The sequence below is a fragment of the Rhipicephalus microplus genome, chromosome 6, assembly GCF_043290135.1.
Source record: "Rhipicephalus microplus isolate Deutch F79 chromosome 6, USDA_Rmic, whole genome shotgun sequence".
Classification (NCBI taxonomy): domain Eukaryota; kingdom Metazoa; phylum Arthropoda; class Arachnida; order Ixodida; family Ixodidae; genus Rhipicephalus; species Rhipicephalus microplus.
Genome location: NC_134705.1, coordinates 27,918,817 through 27,939,898, shown reverse-complemented (window position 1 = coordinate 27,939,898; position 21,082 = coordinate 27,918,817). Strand labels below are relative to the sequence as shown.

At 46.1% G+C, this 21,082-nt stretch overlaps 1 protein-coding gene across 1 annotated transcript in view; it reads right to left on the bottom strand.

The window, feature by feature from the left end:
• norpA (no receptor potential A) overlaps nt 1–21,082 on the bottom strand; it is a 553,315-nt gene that overhangs the window by 88,406 nt on the left and 443,827 nt on the right. Inside the window, exon 29 of the mRNA XM_075865873.1 lies at nt 3,713–3,865. Within this exon, the coding sequence (XP_075721988.1) occupies nt 3,713–3,865 (153 nt within the window). The remainder of the gene's footprint in view (nt 1–3,712; nt 3,866–21,082) is intronic.

Sequence of the window (21,082 nt, the reverse complement as noted above, 5' to 3'; positions counted from 1 at the left end):
CGGACTTTTTTTTCCCCTTTCGTCGCAGAAAATGAGTGCACGTTACAATTGGCTTCGTACTTTTTTTTCGTCGTGGAAACCAGGTGCGCGTTACAATCGAGGGCGCGGTATAATCGAGTAAATACGGTAGTCTGTTCAAAAGATACAGATATAAAGAGCACTGCAAATTGAAGACTATGCAGTGAATCGTTTGTAATTGCCGAGTAGAGAGATCGGATAAAAAGAAATATGTTGTCATATGAGAGTATTTACAGGAAACTTCTCGTTGATTACTGTGGAAACGGGTGTTATTGGAGGGGGTGAATTCTATGTGATCAACTCTGTGCAGTCACATAGAACCTCTTTTTTCAGCGTTTTGCCGCTCAGAATGCGAAAATAGACTAAATTCCCAGGTCACATTCAGTTGCTGCTAAGGTATACTGCATAGCATCTGCATGGTGCGTTAGAAAAGCGATGAAATACCCTTAAGTAGTGCGCTAAGGCTAAAAGCACGACCACGCTGCGCGTTCAACGCACGCTCACTGAAAGCGCTGGGAGAGGCAATGGCGGCACGAGGTCACGTGATATGAGCAAGCCAATCGCATTGGCGGCGACGGAGTGCAGAAAACAGATGGGATACTATGAAATTTTTCCAGTAAATCTACTAATCCCTAATAGATAGTAAGAAACGTTGTCGGTATTCAGACTTTATAATCCTGCATGGCAGACAGGACATTACCTTTTGAAGTACAGGAGTTTTCTAATCATTACAACCATGTCAATCTCCTAGGATTGGAGTAATTTTGGTGACTGCGTGGTGAGAAAGAAAAGAGGGTGGACCACAACCTGCTTATAAAATTCTCGGGCAACCGAAAGCACCATGCCTCTTAACTGAAATCTGAACAATGTAAACACTTGCGTAAAGTTTTTTTTCTTACATCAACTTGCCCTTATGAACGCCTCAGCACGACAAGATTTCTTGTTCCAATGAGTGGGAACATTGTACACGCAAATAAATTAGCAGTATATGGGATGGGGTACTTGTGATCGGGAAACTTTCCCCTTCCTAACCGGTGGTATTTAAAGTGACACCACCCCCCTGACACCCCCCCCCTTACATTAGTGCCTAGATCTGCCCCTGATTTTATCCACAAGTTATTCAGGGTAGAGCTCTCATCCTCCTGCTCAGTAAATGTGCTGAATGCAAAACCAAGTACAGAAGCACATTCGTAAATACAGTCAAACTCCTCTAAAATGAAATTTCTGCTTTTACAAAAGTTTTTCAATTACCCGCTTGCATCCCATAAGCTCTAATGTATTGAAGCTTCATCCACAATGAACCACTTCCTTTATTTTTGTTCTACTGGTTCAACAAAACTTTCCCGGGACATGAGTTACTTTACCAGCCACAAATCCAACCATGCTAACTAATAAATTAAAGATTCAACACTTTTTATCCTTAAAAACGGCACGAAAAAAAAGTACACACAACAGCGGCTATCGTGGCATTTATTTTTTTTCTCGTGCTGTCTTTAACATTAAATTCCTATTAGCAGGTCCACATTCAGAGTCTACATTAAACATTTTCTTGGTTATTTAACAGCTAAAACAGTCGTAAACGCACAAAGGTTGACTTAATTCCACATAACCCGCTGAATGCTGCAAAACCACGACACCATAGGGGGACGCCACCGTTTGTGGTTGATGACGATGCTACACAGCATTCTGTGAAGCATAAAGTTATGCCGTGAAAGCCTGCCTCCTTGGTCAGCCGACGCCGAGCTGAATTCACGCATTGGACATTGGCTGCAAGCTCATCTTTTGTTTCTTCACGTGGTCTGTGGCGTTAGCAGTGTTAGTCCTATTTAGTCCCTGCCTCATCTCGTTAGCTCAGTAGATCAGTAGCCCAGCCCCCTGATAGCTCCGACCTGCATATTTTTTCCTTCCCTCAGCCTACGACAGCGAGGGCTTATGACGGCGCCACAAAGTAAAAAACAGAAGTCTCTTTCGCTAGAGTAGGAGGCGGAAATAATTGCTGCGGCAGCAGCAGGACGAAAAAAGGGATGTATCACTGAGGAATACGGTATCTTGCGGAGCTCACTGACGATACTGAAGTCCAAAGTGGGCATCTTAAATGCACTCGTGTTGGGCACATCTGCTAACGAAAAATGACCATGCCAGCCCATGAAGAACTCGACGCAAAACTAGGACTAAGAAGGTACCAATCAGCGGTAGCCTAACTCAGCTGAAATCACTAAACTACGCCTGAATTTTGGGCATCAACGAAAACTTCAAGGCGAGTGCCAGGAGGCTTAACCGATTGAAGAAGCGCCGTAGGATCGTTGCGAAGGTGCTGTGTGGAGAGTTCGCTTTTGCAGACTGCGACGGTTGCGTCATCGTGGATCGCTTTGAACGCTGCTGACATTGTCGAAAAGTATGCTGCGTCCGACATGTACAATGCGCATGAGACCGGGTTGTTCTATGAAATTCTACCAGCAAAGACGCATTACTTCAAAGGCAAACAGTGTTACGGAAGCAAGCAGAGCAAGAAGAAAAAGCGAAGCAGAGCAAAAAGCGAGTCACCGAATTGCTCTGTGTACATATGGACGTGTCCGACAAAATGCCCCTTCTCGTTATTGGCAAGAGCGCCAAACTACGGTGCTTCAAGGGCACAAAAAGCCTGCCAGTGAAGTAAGTACGTTGCCAACATCCATTCATGGATGATGAGGGCCATTTTCACCGACTGGAACGTTGCGTTCGACAACAACATAAAAAAGCAAGACCCCAATGTTTGCTTCCTGCTGGATAATAGCTCAGCACATCGCCTGGACAGCAATGTCAAGCTGACGAACGTTGGGGTGAAGTTTTTTTCTTCCAAACTATATGTCGCTAATTTAGCCTTTAGACCGAAGTGACATCAACAGCTTAAAGCACGATACTAATCAAGGCTTTTTCAGCGAATTCTGTTGAAAACAAAGCATGGCCACGACACCAAAGTGAACTTGTTTATGACTGCGCAAATGTTGGCAGCAGCATGGATGTCAACACGACGTGACATTGTCAAGAACTGTTTTGTGCATGCAGGGTTCCGGCCCGAAGAGATGAACTTGGCCAGCACAAGCGACCACGTACAAGCTGCCGACAACGTTGAAACAGGGCAAGATGCTGAAACTGCCGCAGCATGAGCAGCTCTCGAGGATGCCGGCATTGTACTCGAAAGTGTTGCCCTAAGCAATTACGTTAATGCCAATGCAGATGTGATCGTATAGGAGGAGCCAAGTGATGCTGAGATTTTCAGGAGTGCTCACGTGGCTACTGCCAACGTCGATTCATCAGATGACAATGAAGCCGCTCATGATGTGCCGGCGCACCCGACACCAGTGACTGCGTTGCAGGTCATGGACTCCTTGGACATCCTACATCGTTTCCTTGGCACCCATAAAAACGATGTCGTCATGCAGCTCTTCACAGAATGGCAGTAGCGCATCTTGCCATTGCTCATGCAAAAGCGCAAGCAGTTGAAAATGTGTGATTTTCTTAAGTTTCACAACTATCACAAATAAACTTAATAAACTTAAGTGTCGTGCATATCTTTTTTCTTTTTATTTACCACCTTTTCCGCAATAACGAAATTTCTCCTACAAAAAAAATTTTTCACGATACCCTGAATTTTGTTGTAGCAGACCTTGACTGTGGTGTTTGAATGACACTAATACCACCAGGTGAGACTTACCCCTCTTCTCGTCATCTTTCTTTTGCTGAGAGCCCAGCTCAGGTCGGTTGACAAGGATGTCGGCCTCCTCGATGCCCATGGCTCGCATCTGCACCAGCCGCTTCTCCTGAGCCGACAGAAAAGCTCGAGGATCGGACAGAGCGTCCATCAGGTCTAGAACACCATAAAAACAGCTTCAGCAATAAACTCAATACCTACATGCAGTGCACTGAAAATTTTTATGGCTACACAATTTGCTCGCTCATGATTATAATAAATAGCTCACGACACTGAAATCTCGCTTACACATAAAAGTAACCTATCAAGGTTCCGACTAGGCCTCTTGGTACAGCCGAAAACACAAAGTACAGAGAAACAACAGGCTTCCTTTGCATTTCGTGTTTTCCGCTAGTTGTTATCAAATTTGAAAAGTAATCTAGTCTTGCAATATGTATCCTCCCATATAAGTGTCGACTGAGTGAGCTTTTACTAGTAGAAAAATACTATGGGCCATCTCCCCAAAAGGAACACTGATGGGATGCAAAGCAGCAGCGGTGCGCACGGCACCGACTCAGTTGAAACGCGCATCAACGCGGGTGCTAGAAGACCGGTTTGAAGTGAAACTTGGTGTGGCGCTTACTCAGGGAAACGTATGTTTGCAACGCAAATATACGGGAGGTGGGACGCATTGAAGACGCTTACCTCAGCTTCTTTGGCTCACGTCTCGTCGGTGTTACCCGTGCGCCATCTGTATTTTCGAACGCGATCGGTGTTCTCTACTCGCACCTTGTCGGTGTTGCTAGTCTTCCACTGTCGAAGCTTGCATTAGGCTTCCCTGGCTTGCTACACAGTGTTCAGGTTGCCATTCACAAACGTGATCAGCATCACCAACCTTCGCAATGCCAGCGACAGCCGGGAAAGGTACCCTTACACTTGCAGAAAGCATGCCGCGCCCGCGTCCCATTCATCAGCGCGATCGCGCGGGAAGCAGCGACACGCAGTTCACATTGTCAGCGCCGGGAGATTCTCGAGGCGCACGCAGTGTGTGCGCTCCCCGGCTTGCGATTTCTGCTTGCCGACAGATAGAGAGAGGTGGCGTGGGTGAGATGATGCCCACATGAGGAGTGGGCTCGAGCGTTGGGAGCTGTTGAGAAAGTGAAGCGAGAGAAAGCTGACACACGGCGAGCGCGTGGGAGGGGGAGTGGTTTGGACAGAGGGACAGCGTTACACACGCTAGTCAAAGAGCTGCTTCGCATCTAAAAAAACTCATACTAGCATCAAACAGCAGCAGCTTCATTTTGCTGGCCAAATAAAAAATCCAGGGAGCACATTAAATGTCCTGTTATTGTGGGCATAACAGATGACCTCTGATGAAAGTGTGCTCATTTACAGTGCCGGTGGTACCAATGGAATTCCCAAATTTTTAACGTCATTACTACTACTTTGTAACTTTCAATTTTCGAAAACAGCTACTATGTCATCAACAGTACCATATACTTAGTGAGCAGCATGAAAGAAACAAGAGACGAAAGCAAGCACATGAGACAAGTGCTAAAGTTTTGTTTTCTACCCTTTGTCTTTTGTTCTTTATCATGCTGTTCATTAGGTATGCAACCATACCGACCACACCACGCAGCCACCCAACTAAGTAGCCCTCTGTCAGTGCACAGAACTAGGAGTGTGCAAATATTTGAAATTTTGAATATTTTTCAGTACGGTTTGCTATTTTATCTTTTAATTATTTACAATACTGCCAGTTTCATATCGAGACCACTGCAGATGGACGTATCATTTACAGAAATCTAAGCTTCATTACAAAGGGCATAAAACAAATACAGCACTTTTTCTTCATAAAGATACAACAAACAAACGCAACAAACTGAAATGCACTGGAAATAAAGTCTAGAACACTAATATATCAATAAAAATGCAACACTATTGTGCAACGAACAGAAGTATGCAACTCAAAAACACATAGAAACTAGGAATTAGGTTTGGTGCAAGAAAGTCGAAGTTGAACAAACATCAGCACAAAGAAGTTGCCTCAGATAATGGAAGTTGAAAAAACATCGATACACAAAGACTGTTTGACTGTGATACGGTGTTAGTTATGGATGAATCTAGAATATTTTAATCACAGATAACACGCAGAAAAAAAAAGAAAACCAAAAGATATCATTATTGCAAGAAACCTCTTTATTTTGTATAATTGGTTATGGCGGGCAATGCGTGATTGATGAAAGGTAACAGCTAAGGTTGAAATCTCTGACTATGTCAGTAGATAAGTAGGCGAGTCACTGCTCCTATATTTCTTATGAATAAATCTAATTGCCTTTTTCTGAATGCCTTCCAATTTACATGTATGAATTTTATTGAGCGTAAACCATACAACACTAGCGTTTTCAAGAACAGATCTAATAAAGGTTGTACAAGTCAAAAGTTTTACGTTAGTTGATTTGATTCAATTCGCAGAGGAATTCTTTGTATTCAAACTATTCAAACTTTCCAAAGACAAATGCAGTCAATTTTTCATTCCGATAGAAAATGACTTCATAAGTTTATTGTGCTTCACTTCATTGCATTCTTGTTTTGCGGCAAAGCTGCTTTTCAAGCTTTGCTCATCATCATCATCATTATTAGCCTGACTACGCCTCCTGCAGAACAACGGCCTTTCGCATGATCTGCCAATCGACCCGGTCTAGTGCTTTCTGCTGCCACATTATACCTGCGAACTTTTAAATCTCATCTGCCCAGCTAACTTTCTCTCTCGACTTCCTGCATTTGCCTTCTCTGGGAATCCGGTCACTTACCCTTAATGACCAGCGCTTATCCTGTCTATGTGCAACGTTCCTGTCACATGTCCATTTCTTCTCAATTTCAACTACGATATCCTGAATCACGGTTTGTTCTCTGACCCACTCTGCTCTCTTCTTGTCTTTTAAGGTTACACCTATCATTTTTTTTTCCATCGCTTGCTGTGTCATTCTTAATTTAAACTGAACCAGCGCCTCCTTCATATTTTTCAGTGCCTAGGTGAACGCTCTCTTTAGGTTGTGGAGCCTGCGCTCCACCTCCGCTTCTGCATGACGGCGCTGCGCGAGTAGACAATAGGAATCTGGCACTGAACAGCCGCTCGTATTAGGCAACTCGCAAATTCGTGTCTTCATGCAAGTTAATTTGCATTCGTGCTTCTCGCCGGCTATAACGGGTGCAGGGGAGTTGAAAAGCACCACGAACATAGCGGTGCCCTGTTTTCACTGGGCTCTGACCGCGGTGGCAACAATAAGATACTATATGGTCTTTGTCACATGTATAACTCTGTCTTTTCATCAATCACCCAGGCTACAACCGGTTATAAATATTTAAAAAACAGAAAACGAAGTAGATACAGCAGGTCCACGTTTCTTTCCACTGTGCATATTCCGCAAATAGTCTGTGAGGTTGTGCTACCGGTTCGATATTTGCATTAGAATTTTACATTCGAGTTATACTGCATTCGCATTTCAGTTTCTCTTTCAAGCTATTGCGACTTTATCATTCGCATGCCTCAGTATATAATTCTTCTGTATACCACTCTGCATATCTGACGGAGAAAAATCCAATTGCTTTTTTTCTCATAAAACCAAAAAAAAGAACTCGCAGGGATTCACCTGAGATGACTGAAAGGCAAGAACCATCTTTCTTTTCTTTCTATTCAATGCATTCAGTGTTTCCTACTTCCCCCAACGTGGTTCTCTTACTGCCTCAAGGATGGTAGACAAAGCTAGCTTTCTGCCCCTCAGCTGCACTACCCTCGTGATCGGCTCATTTAAACCATGCAAAGAGTATGATGCCATCAAGTTATGTGACCTTCTAATACGTCACAAAATTTTATTATCTGTGAAGTCATATGATGACGTCTTCACGTTGACGCTGCCGACGCGATAACATGCCGGACGCAACCGGCAATCAATTTTCGCTTTTGATGAGGCATTTAAGGCTTTCGCCCTAATACACTGCATGGTTGTAATTCTATGAAATTGCATCTGCCGCTGGTGTTCGGGGAGGGGGGGGGGTGCATTGCAGTATCAGGCAAGATAATTGGTTTCCTAATATATCTAGCCGTATTTACAACCCGAACATTTTATAGATTATAAGAAGTGGTGGCTCAAGACTACCCTTCACGTTTTGAACCATGGCAATCGGTACGACTAAATGGGACTGCGCTACACCCGAACAGTCAACAAATGAGTCTATCAGTAGCAATGCTGCCTCGCGATCACTGCCGTGTGCAAAGCTGACATTACGCCCCGAAGCTCTATAGGAGCCCACGGGCACAACATGAGTTATTGACGAAACGAGCGACAATTTTCAAATACTGTGTAGTAAGAAGTGCATGCTTTTAAAGGGCCACTCACCAGGTTTGACTATTTTCAGCTGACAAGCGCAATGCGTAGACGAGGCATTCATAATTACGTATGCCAAAATTTGCAATGCTACGCACCGCGGAAATGGCTCAAATTTCAAGATGTTGCTACCTCTTCCTTTGCAGGCACGCGCCCAAGGAATGAGGGCATGATGTGTGTATATGAAAAAGAGCTGAGTAGTCGGATAAAATAATTCATCAACAAATATACAGATCAGCTCAAGCAACTGGCAACAGACAGAATTTTACTTGATTGCCACATTGGCTAACGTTGAGAGTCGGCATTAGATTTCAGACTTTAACAGCACCTGTTCAAAACATAGGCCATTATTGCCAGAATCACGGCGAATATGGAACTGTTTTCTTTGCTTCAAAACGATTTCATTGTTTATGCTCTCAAATGGCGAAATCACCTGTCACAGTTCTTAATTTTTTGGCACTTGCTTTCTCTCGGTGGTAATTAACACATGCAATACTCAAAAACTTTGTGAAGGTAATGAAGGATCACCTATGTCTCTGGAAGCAGTCTTTTCGCATTTTGAGCTATTTAGTGCATGAACTTAAGGCTTGCGAGCAATCTCTACACCACTAAACAGTAGCAAGCATCAGGGAACATTAGAGCACTCAAGCTTTTAACAATAGCTCCTGGCCAAGGCTTCTCTCAAAAATCGACTTTTTGTGAGCCAAAAAAGCAACTTTCAATCAAGCGGACGTCACTGTGACGAAACGATCTTCCCCGGATGACTGCCATGATTTATATGATATTGGCCTAGCAGATGGGGCGCGAGCGCCTCGATCGAATAGTCATGAACGACACATGTCTTTGAAATGAGCTGGGTGTCAAGAACAACAAGTGCTTCACGATTCTCGTTTACAAGTTTTATTATACCTTTACCAATGTAAATACAGCCCAAAATCGAGCCGTATAGCAGCTTCGAATGCAGCCGCGGCATTGCTTCGTGTGCGAGACGATGCAGCGGCATGTCTACTTCAGTTACGGCGCCTGGCAGCGAAACTCTGCACTAGCACCCATGGTCGCCTTCTATTGAAATCCACTCCTTCGCACTGGCACTGAAAAAATAGAAGTGGCGCTGGCTGAACCCTCTTTGCAAGTCACCAGGTTTCCGCTCCGAAGGTAAGCACCAGCAAGATGCAGCTGTTATATACCTTTCTCTTGAGGACTAATGGCAGATTACCATTCATGATTTGAGAATGCTTGTTGAATGTGATCCCCCCCATCTTAATTTTTCTAGTTATCTCACTCTCATGGTTCGGCTTTGCGGTTACTACCTGTCCTAAGTAGACATAATGCTTTACAACTTCCAGCGTCTGTCCACCTATCGCAAACCGCTGTTTTCTGCCGAGACTGTTGCATATTAATTTAGTTCGATGCATATTATTTTCAGACCTACTCTTCTGGTTTCCGTGGCCAGCTCACTTCAGTAATCATGAGCTGTAATTCGCTCCCGGAGTTACTCATCAAGGCAATGTCATCAGCAAATCGTAGGTTACTGAGATACTCTTCTTTAACTCCTATCTCTAAGTTTTCCCAATTTAGAGTCCTGAAAACTTCCTGTAAAAATACCAGAAAAGCACTGGAGAAATCTTGTCACCCTGCCTTACACTCCTCTTTATTGAGATTCAGTTGCTTTCCTTATAGAGAACTATGGGGGCAGTTCATCCGCGGTAGATTTTTTCCAGTATGTCTATGTAGGGTTCCTATATGCCTCGATTCCGTAGTGCCTGCATTAGAGATGTTTCGACTGAGTCAAAAGCCTTTTCACCAGCTATGAAGGCTATGTATAAGGGTTCGTTATATTCTGCGCATTTCTCTATTTCCTGATTGATAGTATGAATATGGTCTATTGTGGAGTAGCCTGTACACAGGTTTGCTTGGTTCTTTGGTTGATCGAACTCTAATGTCGCCCTAATTCTATTTCGCTATTATTTTTGTAAATACAGTCGAGCCCACATATAACGGCCCCACTTAAAACGAACTTTCACTTAAAACAAACAATAACGAACAATATCCACATGACCGCCAAAATTACATTGGTTCAATGGCACAAACTCGCACTTACAACGAACATCTCTGAGCGCTGCTGATCGGTTGCAGCGGACGGAGTCAACGGTGTGCCGAATTCCCGGGTAACCAATTTCAACCACCGATCAGGCATCGGCGAGGTGCCCATACATTCTTATTGTTAAACGCCGACCCTTCCTCCACTCTCCTCTAGTTGCCGCTCTCCCCGACGGCTTTTTGTTACGCACCTCTCCGTCCTTTGCCCCCCCCCCCCCCCCCCGCTACCCTGGGTACCCCACATCGCCAGACGAGGCCCATGTTTTCACACTGCCACCGATCTTTCAAAGACCGGTCGGCCATCTACCCTGTTTGTGATCGCTGGTACTGTCGTTGGCGTCGTCGGCGTCGTCGGCCTGGAGTGACCAGACCATTTGCCAACATCCTCGACCATCGACTGTATCCGATAGTCTGCGTCTAGTGCACGCGCGTGCGCTACCCCACCGGCTCTGATAATTTGTGATTAGTTTCGTGTTTAAAACCTGTTTTCGCTCACTTCGCACTCAAATGAGCATGCCTTCCGCGCATGCGGAAGCGCGAAAACAACTGTTAATTTGCGCGGAACGAATTGCAAAATATCGAAGTTCGTGAGGCCACGCAAACCCACTGGCGCAACGAAACGATTTTTTGACAGCGGCTGCCGATTCTTCGAACACCGCCGCGTGCACCGATTCAGGCGGCCATGCACTCTTTTCAAGTTTTTCCACCTGTGAGTTTCGCGGACCTTTCAAGCAAGCTACCCAACCTGCCTCCTTCCCGTGTGTTTTGGTTTTGAAGGTCGCCCTCCTACCGCATCGTCCCCTCTCTTTATCACAACTCCTTGTCCTTCTCTCGCAGGTCTGCTCACCTCTCTTGATCACAACCCCTTCGCCCGTCTCCGCCGCTCCGCGGCGCCAGCCATGCTGGCTTGAATTAGTTTCGTTTTCTGACTGAAAATGGGCCTAGAGCTGTTCCACGTGCTCTGGCATGTGTGTCGCGTGTTCGGGTCTTGCTAGCTCTTGGTGTGCGTGTGTGGTCATGATGGCCGATGGGAGGACTAGCACGCTTTTTCGTGCCGCTCAACAAAACGTCGAAACTGTGGCCGCTTGGGTTGAGCGTAATCTGCTCGTTTGGTGTGGCGTTGCGGAGCACTTGCTCATAGCTGTTACCTGGCAGCCAACTTGCCGCTTCGGGAATCCCTGTATTCAGCTGTGGAGATGGTGAATATTTCGTGGGCGGCGGTGACGATTACATATGCGCAAAACTGTTTTCGCGAGGCCGACTTCGTCGAAGTCGGGCCCGATGCCGAGCTTGAAGCTTCCGAACTGCGGCGGCGATTTGTGGCCACGCGTCGTAGACTCTGACCTGAGAGAGCGGGTGGGACATGTGTTGCGATGGTTTAATTACGGCCGATGATGATGCCGACACTGCGGAACCGTGCACGGATTGGGGAATTGTGAATTAAGTACGTGGCGAGAGCGGTTTGGAGGAATCGGATTGCGAGAACGACGAAGCTTTGGAGCCGGTGCCTCATGCAGCTTATGCCGCGGGCCTCGGCGAACGAGCACCCTGCCGTTTTAAATGAACTCGAGACCGCCCTTATCGCTTCTGCTCTTCGAACCACGTGGATCGCGGACTTTTGGGGGCAAAAAAAGTTTGTGTTTTCATTCGCAACTTTTTTTAAAAGCTGTGTTTCATTTACTACGAACTTCGGGATACAGCGAACGGATGCTGCGTCATGCTCAGGTTTGTTAAAAGCCGGCTCGACTGTAGTTTGTAGAGAACGAACAGTAAGCTGATCGGCCAGTAATTTTTGAAATTCTTGACGTCGACTTTCTTATAGATTACGATGATATTGGCGTGTTTTTTCAAGATTATGGTACTGTTGTTGTAAAGATACACTTCATATACAAAGTGGCCAGTTTGTCCAACACAATTTCTGCGCCATCTTTTAGCAAGTCCGTTGTTACCTTATCCTTACTAGCGGCTTTGCCTCCTTGCAATTCTTCTAGGGCTTTTCTTACTTCCCCTGTCGTTACTGGTAGGATGTCGAATTCCTCTAGACTATTATTGGTTTTTATGACATCATCATGGTTGTTTCAGCTTCTGTACAGCTCTCTGTGCAACCGATCAGCCACCTTTACTATCCTATCAATATTGGCTACGACATAGCCTTCCTTGTCCCTTAATACATACACCCAATTTTTGCCAATGTACAAGTTTGTCTTCGCAGCTTTTAGGCTTCTGACGCTTTTTACAGCCTGCTCTACTCTCTATGTTATACTTGGAAAGAATGTGGCCGGTCCCTTCAGATTTTCAATATGCTCCACTTTTCGTACTGTGGCAATGCTGGTTCCGCTACGATCCCAAATGCGGTGACGCCACCGAGGTGTTCTGATTTGAAGCAATTTTTGCAGCAGCAAAACTTTCATTTTGGAGCACTTTGGAAGAGAAAAATTTCTCATTTTGGAGCAATCTGGAGCAGCTAACTTAACATCCTGGAGGAGAAGCAAGTTGTATTTACATTCAAAGGCATGAATAAGTATTTTGGGGCTGTTGTCTCCGGTGAAGGGCTAGAAATATTTCCATTCATTTCAAACCTCATGAAGCCAGTTATTTTAGGAGCACTTTGTATTTTAGTTGATGATGCAAAAATAATGGCATCATTATGTTGGCCATTCTGAAAAGACTTGTTCAGTAATTATTTTTGTAGCAAGAAAAACAGAATACTGGTTGAATAAAATCGTACTTCATAAAGTAACATTCTATACACTGATGTGGTTATCAGTATATATGATAGACAAACGCTGTGATGTACAACACTAGAGAGACACACAGTCGCAACTGCATTTCCCTCAGACTTTAAGAAAAGAGAAAGGTTCTTTTTCTTCTCAACTGCCTATACTGCTCAGCTTAACACGACGTCATTTAGCTTATCTCGTAAAGCCAACTTCCTCCGGCGCACTCATCTCTCTGTGCTGAAACTACACGATTTAACAAACTTTGTTTTCCTTTTGCAGAGGTGTTTTGTGTGGCTAGGGCATTCTGTCTATACTCCAAAATCCTCCTGTAGTTTTCTAGAAAGCCGTGCATAAATAAACAAAATCCTTGCAGGGTACCTTATGCATACCCCTAAAACGACTAGAAGGTGAGAGCCTTTTTTTTATTGCGATAGCAATTACAGGAATATTCTCGAGCGGTCTTTGCCATCACCAGGGACAAAGGTAAATTTGTTTTAATATTTTTTTTGGAGAGGAGGGAGTGCACTTCAATCTGAAGGGGGGTGGGCATGCAAATAGTAATACTGAGCTATATATATATAAGCTACGGCAAAAAAGCATTTCGGGGACAAACACGCAGACTCGTTCCCGGTGTGCTGCGCCCCCGCCTGGCTATGCCACTGGCCGTCGCCGTCATGTTTTTTTGTAATATCCCAATCCATAACATCCCCCCCCCCGCATTGTGTATTCTACAAGCGGCAAAAGCGTGCGAGCAGGGGTGACGAACGCAGCTAAAGCAAGGATAAAAAAGTCAAAGTTCCGCTGCAAGGGCGAAGCAATGAATTCAATGAGACAACTTGAAATGTAACGCTAATAATGGCAAGCAGATCGAAACGTGCAGTGCGCTGCCAACGCAGAAATGACGCACTAGAACAACATACACAGGCGACAGCGAACTAAAAACATGTAGCACTTGACACTTAACGCGCTGTTTAAACAAAAACGACGCACAAAAGATAGTCACAAGTAGTGCAAACTAACAAGTGTCCCATTTGGTATACTTTGCTGTGTATGAAAAGCGCGCTCTTTTCACAAACGGCAACTGTCCAGCCAGGGAAGTGAGTTTTGCGTTTGGCCCGGCAACTAACAAACTCACACAATTGTTCCAGTGCAAGCCGAAGGTGTATATGCGTATGCGCACAAACATCTAATGCCCCCCCTCCCCCCCAACCCTATTCGCGGAGCAGAGTACGCGTGGGAGATAAGCGCGCGGCAGCGCATTGTAATGGGCTGAGCGCCAAGCAAGGCGACCTTTTTTTTCTTTTTTGAGTTTTCACACATACAGATATGCATCCTATATGTATACAGATATGCATCCTATATGTATACATATAGAATGCATGACGTCGGCGGCGGCGACGGCAAGAAGCCAGCAGAGACTGTCCATATAATTGCTATCGCAATAGAATAGCCGACAAAGCTCCTTTGCACGTAGTACAAATGTGACAACCACACCCTGTGTGCCAGACCTGCCGTAGATTGTTACTATAAAGCAGAGAGGAACCCACCATCTATCTTCAAAAAGCAGGACGAAACTGGAAAGAACTAGGAATGCAAGGGGCTGGGGGGAAAGCGTTGTTGTAAACTTTGGGTGTGATCACAGTGGCACTTGCATAATTCGGCAGGCAATAAAGACGGCTGTTAAACCCTTCTATCTTGCACTCTAAATGCAAACAGACTGTTGGTGTATCATTTGTTACTAAGAGCGAAACTAACAAATAGTATCTGTTGGACACCACGTCGCATAACTCAGATGAACGCTGGCTAAAAGCACAATGATCACTCCAATTGCCGAAGCGGTGTTGCACTGTCAGTTATCTAAACACAAAGCAGAGGTTCTTGTGGCACAGAAAGTTTAGAAGCATGTCTCATTAAGCCTCGAGATAGTGCGCTCGCGAATGCGTCTTTTAAGCGACGCAGCTCCCCCCCTCCCAAAAATCGAAGCAATGAATGGGATAACATGATGTTTAATTTTTTTAACCATCAGCTATTGACCTTGAAAAGCAAGAGACGGACGTGTAACAAGGCATAGCCGCTCTACCGTGGGCCTTCCGACCCCAGAGCCGCCAGCGATAGCCTCCCTATTGAAAGCTGCGTGTATTACCGTAATTGCTTGAATCTAACGCGCACCTTTTTTTCGGTTAAGGGAGTTCATAAATCGCATGCGCGTTAGAATCGAGTACAAAAAAAATGAATATGGTCATTCTATTGCCATCGGCACTTCCTAAATGGCCGCCCCCTACGTGCGTCGGCATGGCGCGTCGGCCATTTCTGCCTATGTGTTTTCTATGTGTGGCACTTCGTACGTGTGCTGAGGAGTTCGTCATCTTGTAGTACATTAGTATCGACGGCATGGTAGGGCCGACTCCAAAAACTCGACGAGTGTACCACAATGCTGCTTTTAAAAGAAAAGTCATCACGTGTGCCGAAACGGACAGAAATTGGGCCGCATCGCGGTCGTTCAGAGTTCCCGAAACATGCAGGCGGGACTGGCGAAAACAAAAGCAGGATATTGTCGACAGCAAAGATTCACGCAAAAGCTTCAGTGGACCACAGCAGGGTCGGTTTCCACAAATCGAAGAGCTGCTCGGCGAGTATGTGATTAAGCAATGAGCGGCACAGCGGCCCGTGATGACAGAACTGCTCCAAGTGCAGGCAGGCTATGCAGTTAGCCTTAGAAAAAGGGCTATTGCAGAGCCAGTTTAAAGCGAGCAGGTGCTGGCTGACTAACTTTATGAAGAGGAAAGGCTTTTCCCTCCGAAGGCAAACGGGCATATGCCGAAAGTTGCCGGAGGAGTACGAAGAAAAGCTTCAGAGTCTTCAGAGGTTCCTCCTAAACTTGCGGCGCAACAACAGCTACCTGCTTGGGCAAATCGGGTATGCTGATCAGACGCCTCTTTACTTCGACATGCCTGGCACCACAACCGTCGAGGAGAAGGGGGCGAAGCAAGTTCGTGTGCTGACATCAGGCCACGGTAAAACTAGAGTGACAGCAATGCTCCGTTGCACGTCAGATAGGCACAAGCTTCCCCCGAACCTCATATTTAAACGGAAGACGCTCTCAAAAGGAGTTGTTTTCTCGAGTGGTGTGATCAAGCGGGCCAACGAGAAAAATGGGTGCGCGTTGCAATCGATGTCTTAGTTTTTTTTTTTGTCGTGGAAATCAGGTGCGCGTTACAATCGAGGGCGCGGTAGAATCGAGTAAATACGGTAAAACTGAATTCTGGCTGCTCCGATTAGCAAGCCTGCTTTTAATATTGACATGACATTAAAAAAAGATGCAAAATTTTTGAATATAGACCCTAGCAATCTCATATGGACCCTAGCAATCTCGACTTCGAAATGGCAGAGTGTTTTAGGAGCTTTTATTACAACAGCGACTACAAATGCGAATGTGCTGGAAGAATTTACGAAAATAAACTTCTGAATGAAAATCCATGAATAAAGTACATTAAAGAAAACGTGTCAACGCATTTCTACCGTGCACATGCTCTTCTGTGGACGCGAAGTGCGGGAAATTAGATCGTGATATGAAGAAGTCCACAGACGAATCACTGCCGCAGTTTCACGCACTGACCTGACTAGACGTCACAAGCCCCTACAGACAGTGCATTTCGCCATTAAGCGGACTTGCACAACTCAGCACCAAACATAGTGTTACGTTCAGGAATGTGTTTATTCCACCGTGGAGAACCGCTAGACTTGAAGATGTCGTGCACCGGAGGCCTATCTTGCTAGCTCAACGTCCTATTCTCTAATCCGCCTGATCCCTGCTACCCAGAGGCTCATACCCAAATCACATATGCAGTAGCATTCTCCTCTGCGCAGACGAAGCCCAACGGGCAAGTTAAATAGTCTCTCTGGAAATATAGCGTTTCAAACGTGTTATAAGGACAAGTTCAGTCTTTGCAGATTGTCGACCATTTGAATAAAGACGTGTTACGCGATAAGTTAAATCGCTTATTCGGTCTAGAACAACATAAGGTCCCGCATAGTGCGCCAGCAGTTTTTCACACAACCCACGTTTCCTAGTTGGCACCCACAGCAACACGAGGTCTTTGTGATTATACGTCACGTGTCCACGTTGACGATCAAAACGTGTCTTCGAGCGATCTTGCGAAGCGAGAGTGCGCAGGTAAGCAAGACGTCGGGCTTCTTCTGCACGACAGACGATCTCGGATATACCGGAATCATGGTGGTCCAAAAACGGAAAGACGGTATCTAAAGTGTGACGAGGCGGCCGAGCACACAGAAGAAAGAACAGACTGTAGCTGGTGGTTTCATGCTGTGCGTTGTTGAATGCAAAGGGACGAAAGGTAGCACGCCGTCCCAGTTCTTGCGATCTGCTGTGACATACATAGATAGCATATTCGTGAGAGTCCTGTTCGTTCCGTCAGGCCGTTTGTTTGGGGATGATATGGCGTAGAGTGCCGAAAGCTTGAAGCGCATAGGCGAAGCATCTTTTCCACCTCGTCTGCAAAGATTGTCGCCCACGATTACTGATAACAATTTTAGAAGGTCCATGTCGTAGAACCACAAAATGCAGCATAAATAAACACACCTCAGCTGCAGTTGCCGATGGTATAGCAGCTGTCTCGCAGTACTGTGTTAAGTGATCGGTACATACGACTATCAAGCGATTGCCATTAAAAGACCTCAGAAAGGGCCCTAGATGGTTAATCCCAACTTGCTCGAATGAAGTTCTAGGGGGTGGAATAGGATGTAGTCACCCTAGAGGAGCACTGGTAGGGTGCTTGCGGCGTTGGCACTCGTTGCAACTAGAGACGTACTGTTCCGTCGTCTGGCGCATTTTTGGCCAGTAATATCTTTCTTAAAGCCGGCAAAGAGTTTTCGCTGTGCCTAGATGGCCAGACGTTGGGTCGTCATGCATAGCCTGCAAGACAAAAACGCAAAGACTCTTCGGAACAACGAGAAGATATCGTAAGGCAGTCGTAGCATAGTTCTTTTTGTACACAAGCCCGTCGTGCATGCAGAAGCGAGTGGCCGATGATCTTGATTCGGTAGGAAGGAGCTCCTGTATGGTGCGGTCCCTTTGCTGCTCACAATCTTAAAGGCATTGGTATTGGAAAAGGGTTGGTTCAGTGATGCGATGTAGGTGTCGAAGTTGTCCGCGTCACATTCCGTCGTTGGAAGTGGTAGTCGCGAAAGACAATCTGAATCAGCCTGCCATCGGACGCTTTTATAGAAAACCGTGAAGTCATATTTTTGTAGACGAAGTGCCCAGCGCGCCAGCCGATCAGATGGGTCACGCAGATTGACCAACCAGCAGAGAGAATGGTGGTCTGCAACGATGGTAAAGGGGTGTCCGTACAGGTAGGACCAGAAGCGCTGCACTGCGAAGACTACTGCGAGGCATTCTTGCTCTGTGACGGTGTAGTTACGCTCGGACTTGCTTAGCGAGCGACTTGCATACGCAACGACATGTTCTTTGGTATTCAGGCGTTGAATCAACACGGTGCCTACACCGACACCGGTAGTGTGGGAGCTAGAGGATCAAAGTGTCGAAGAATCGGATGGGATGTCAAAAGGTACCTCAACTCAGAAAAAGCGGACACACACTCCGGAGTCCAGTCAAATGGTATGCCTTTCTGAAGCAGGCACGTGGGTGGGTGCGCGATATTGGCAAATCCAGGAATAAATCGATGGAAGTATAAGCAGAGGCCCAAAAAGCTGCGTAGATCTTTCGCTGAGTGGGGTTGCTCGAACGCCTCCACTGCAGCCGTCTTCGCGGGATCCGGCCGTATGCCTTGTTTGTTCACCAAGTGTCCAAGGATGAGTGTTTGGCGTTCTCTAAAACGACATTTCTTTGAGTTGAACATCAAGCGTGCTTTACTTAGGCAGTTCAGCACGAGGTCGAGACGTGTGTTGTGCTCACAGAAAGTGCGCCCAAAAATCACAACATCGTCAAGATAACACAAGCATACTTCCCACTTCGAACCATGCAGAATGTTGTCCATGAAGTGCTCAAAAGTTACCGGCGCATTGCATAGTCCGAATGGCATCACACTGGCATCACATTGAATTCAAAAAGTCCATCTGATGCAACGAATGCCTTCTCTTTGTCTTCCTTGTGCATTGGAATTTGCCAATACCCTGACTTCAAATCAACAGACGAAAAGTAGGAGCCTGATGTAAGACAGTCTATAGCATCATCAATACGTGGTAGTGGGTATACGTCCTTCTTTGTGATGGCGTTGAGACGGCGGTAGTCAACACAAAATCGCCATGTTCCATCTTTCTTCTTGACCGATATTACGGGCGCGGCCCACGGACTGCATGATTCTTGAATCACATTCTTCTTTAGCATCTCGCCACCCTGTTAATTTGTCACTGTGCGTTCTGAAGGCGATACCCGGTATGGCTTTTGTCGGAGAGGTCTATGGTATGCCGTATCTATGCGGTGCTTTACACAAGAAATAGGAAATGACAGTGGAGCCTGTAGCTACGCGAAATCGAAAAGAGCAGCATGTTTGCGCAGATTACTTGCCAGGTCATTACGCTCGTTGGTGCTAAGAGACTTGTCCATCATTGCCATTATGAAGGTGTCTTTGACGTGCAGATGATCAGAATCAGGCTTATCCGGAGAATCGCTGCTCTCAGCAAGAATGGCAAGAGAGAACACTTGATGTTGACGGATCTTAGCAAGTTGTAGACCCTCTGGCAGTATCGAAGGTTCATTGGAGCCGTTGATCATCCACAAACCAGTATGCCCTTGCACAACCGACAACGTACAATAGGGTATTAGAACATTTTTTTTTTATGCAGCTGAGGTGCATGGGCTTTACGGTGGCATCAAATGTCATCTCAGTTGCAGGGGAGCTGACATCTGGAACACACTTGGCAGACAAGGGTGGTACAATTGTGTCCATGGACACGCAAAAGGTGCTTTCCCTACAGGGCGAGCTTTCCATCAACGTTACTGGAACATTTGAATCTACCGCAATCTCTCCTGCACGGCGATCTACAGTGGCACCACAAAGATTCAGGAAATCGAGTCCTAAAATTACATCATGCGTTGAATGAAAGAGAACAGCAAAGCCAGAAATAAAATTCTAACCCCCCAAACTAACAGTCACTGTACAGATACCAACAGGTTGTAAGACATCTCCGCTCACTCCGCGAAACAATATCAGCACGGTCCCAACGGAACATAACCTTTCGTCCAAGAAGGAAATTGAATGCTAGATTCATCACTGATATGGTTGCACCTGTGTCCACTAAGGCCATTGTTGAGACACCGTCGATTAGCACACGAACCTTATTTCTAAACATGCAAATTAAAGGAGGCATTTCTGTGGAAATCGAAGACTGTCCAGCGACCTCACTTCTAACGGCCGCGTCGACTAGTTTTCCGGAGGCGACGAAAGGTAGCGACGCCTAGAAGACGGCGACCGATTGGAGCGAGGGGCTGGCATGGGTGTCAGACTGCAGTCAGAGGCCGGAGAACGGTTTTTCGCAGCGGCCTTAGTATCTCGTGAGATGTGCTTCCAGGGAATGTTGGTTCTTGTGCAAAGCCAGACAGGTGGGATCTCGGTGGGCGGTCGTACCTCGGCGGCTGCCGGTAGTTGCAGTACTTGGCAATGTGGCCTTCGACGCCACATTTGTAGCAGACGGGCAGGGGTCGCTCGCCAAACCACTCCTGAGAGCGCTCCGCTGTGTAAGGTCGCCTACCCAAACAGAGTGGAGCAGCTTGCTGAACGGGAACTGCCCGCCTCTGTGGAGCGGGGCCGGGATGAAAGCGTCTGTTAGACCGCTGGTAAGGCCCGAATGAGTTTCGGCATGGCCCCGAATTTCTAGCTTCACTAACGTCCGTCACACTTACCAATAATGGCAGAGGAGCGAACGGTGCTGGGTAGTAAGATGAACAGGTAGGCGGATGATAGATGGTGTCCTTGACCAGTATGTCTTGTCACTATAGCTCTTCGTGCACTATTGCCCTGATAGTAGCGCCTAGGTCAGCAGGCCGGCTCACGTCGACGCTGGCGACCATTGTTACATTTGCCAGCCTACCGAATTTTGGGGCAATTTGAAGGGTCTTCAGCTTCTCGAAAGTACGGCAGTGTTGTTGGATGGCGGAGACGGAAGTGAGGTCTTCCCTGCCTATCAAAAAATTGTAGACGTCCTCT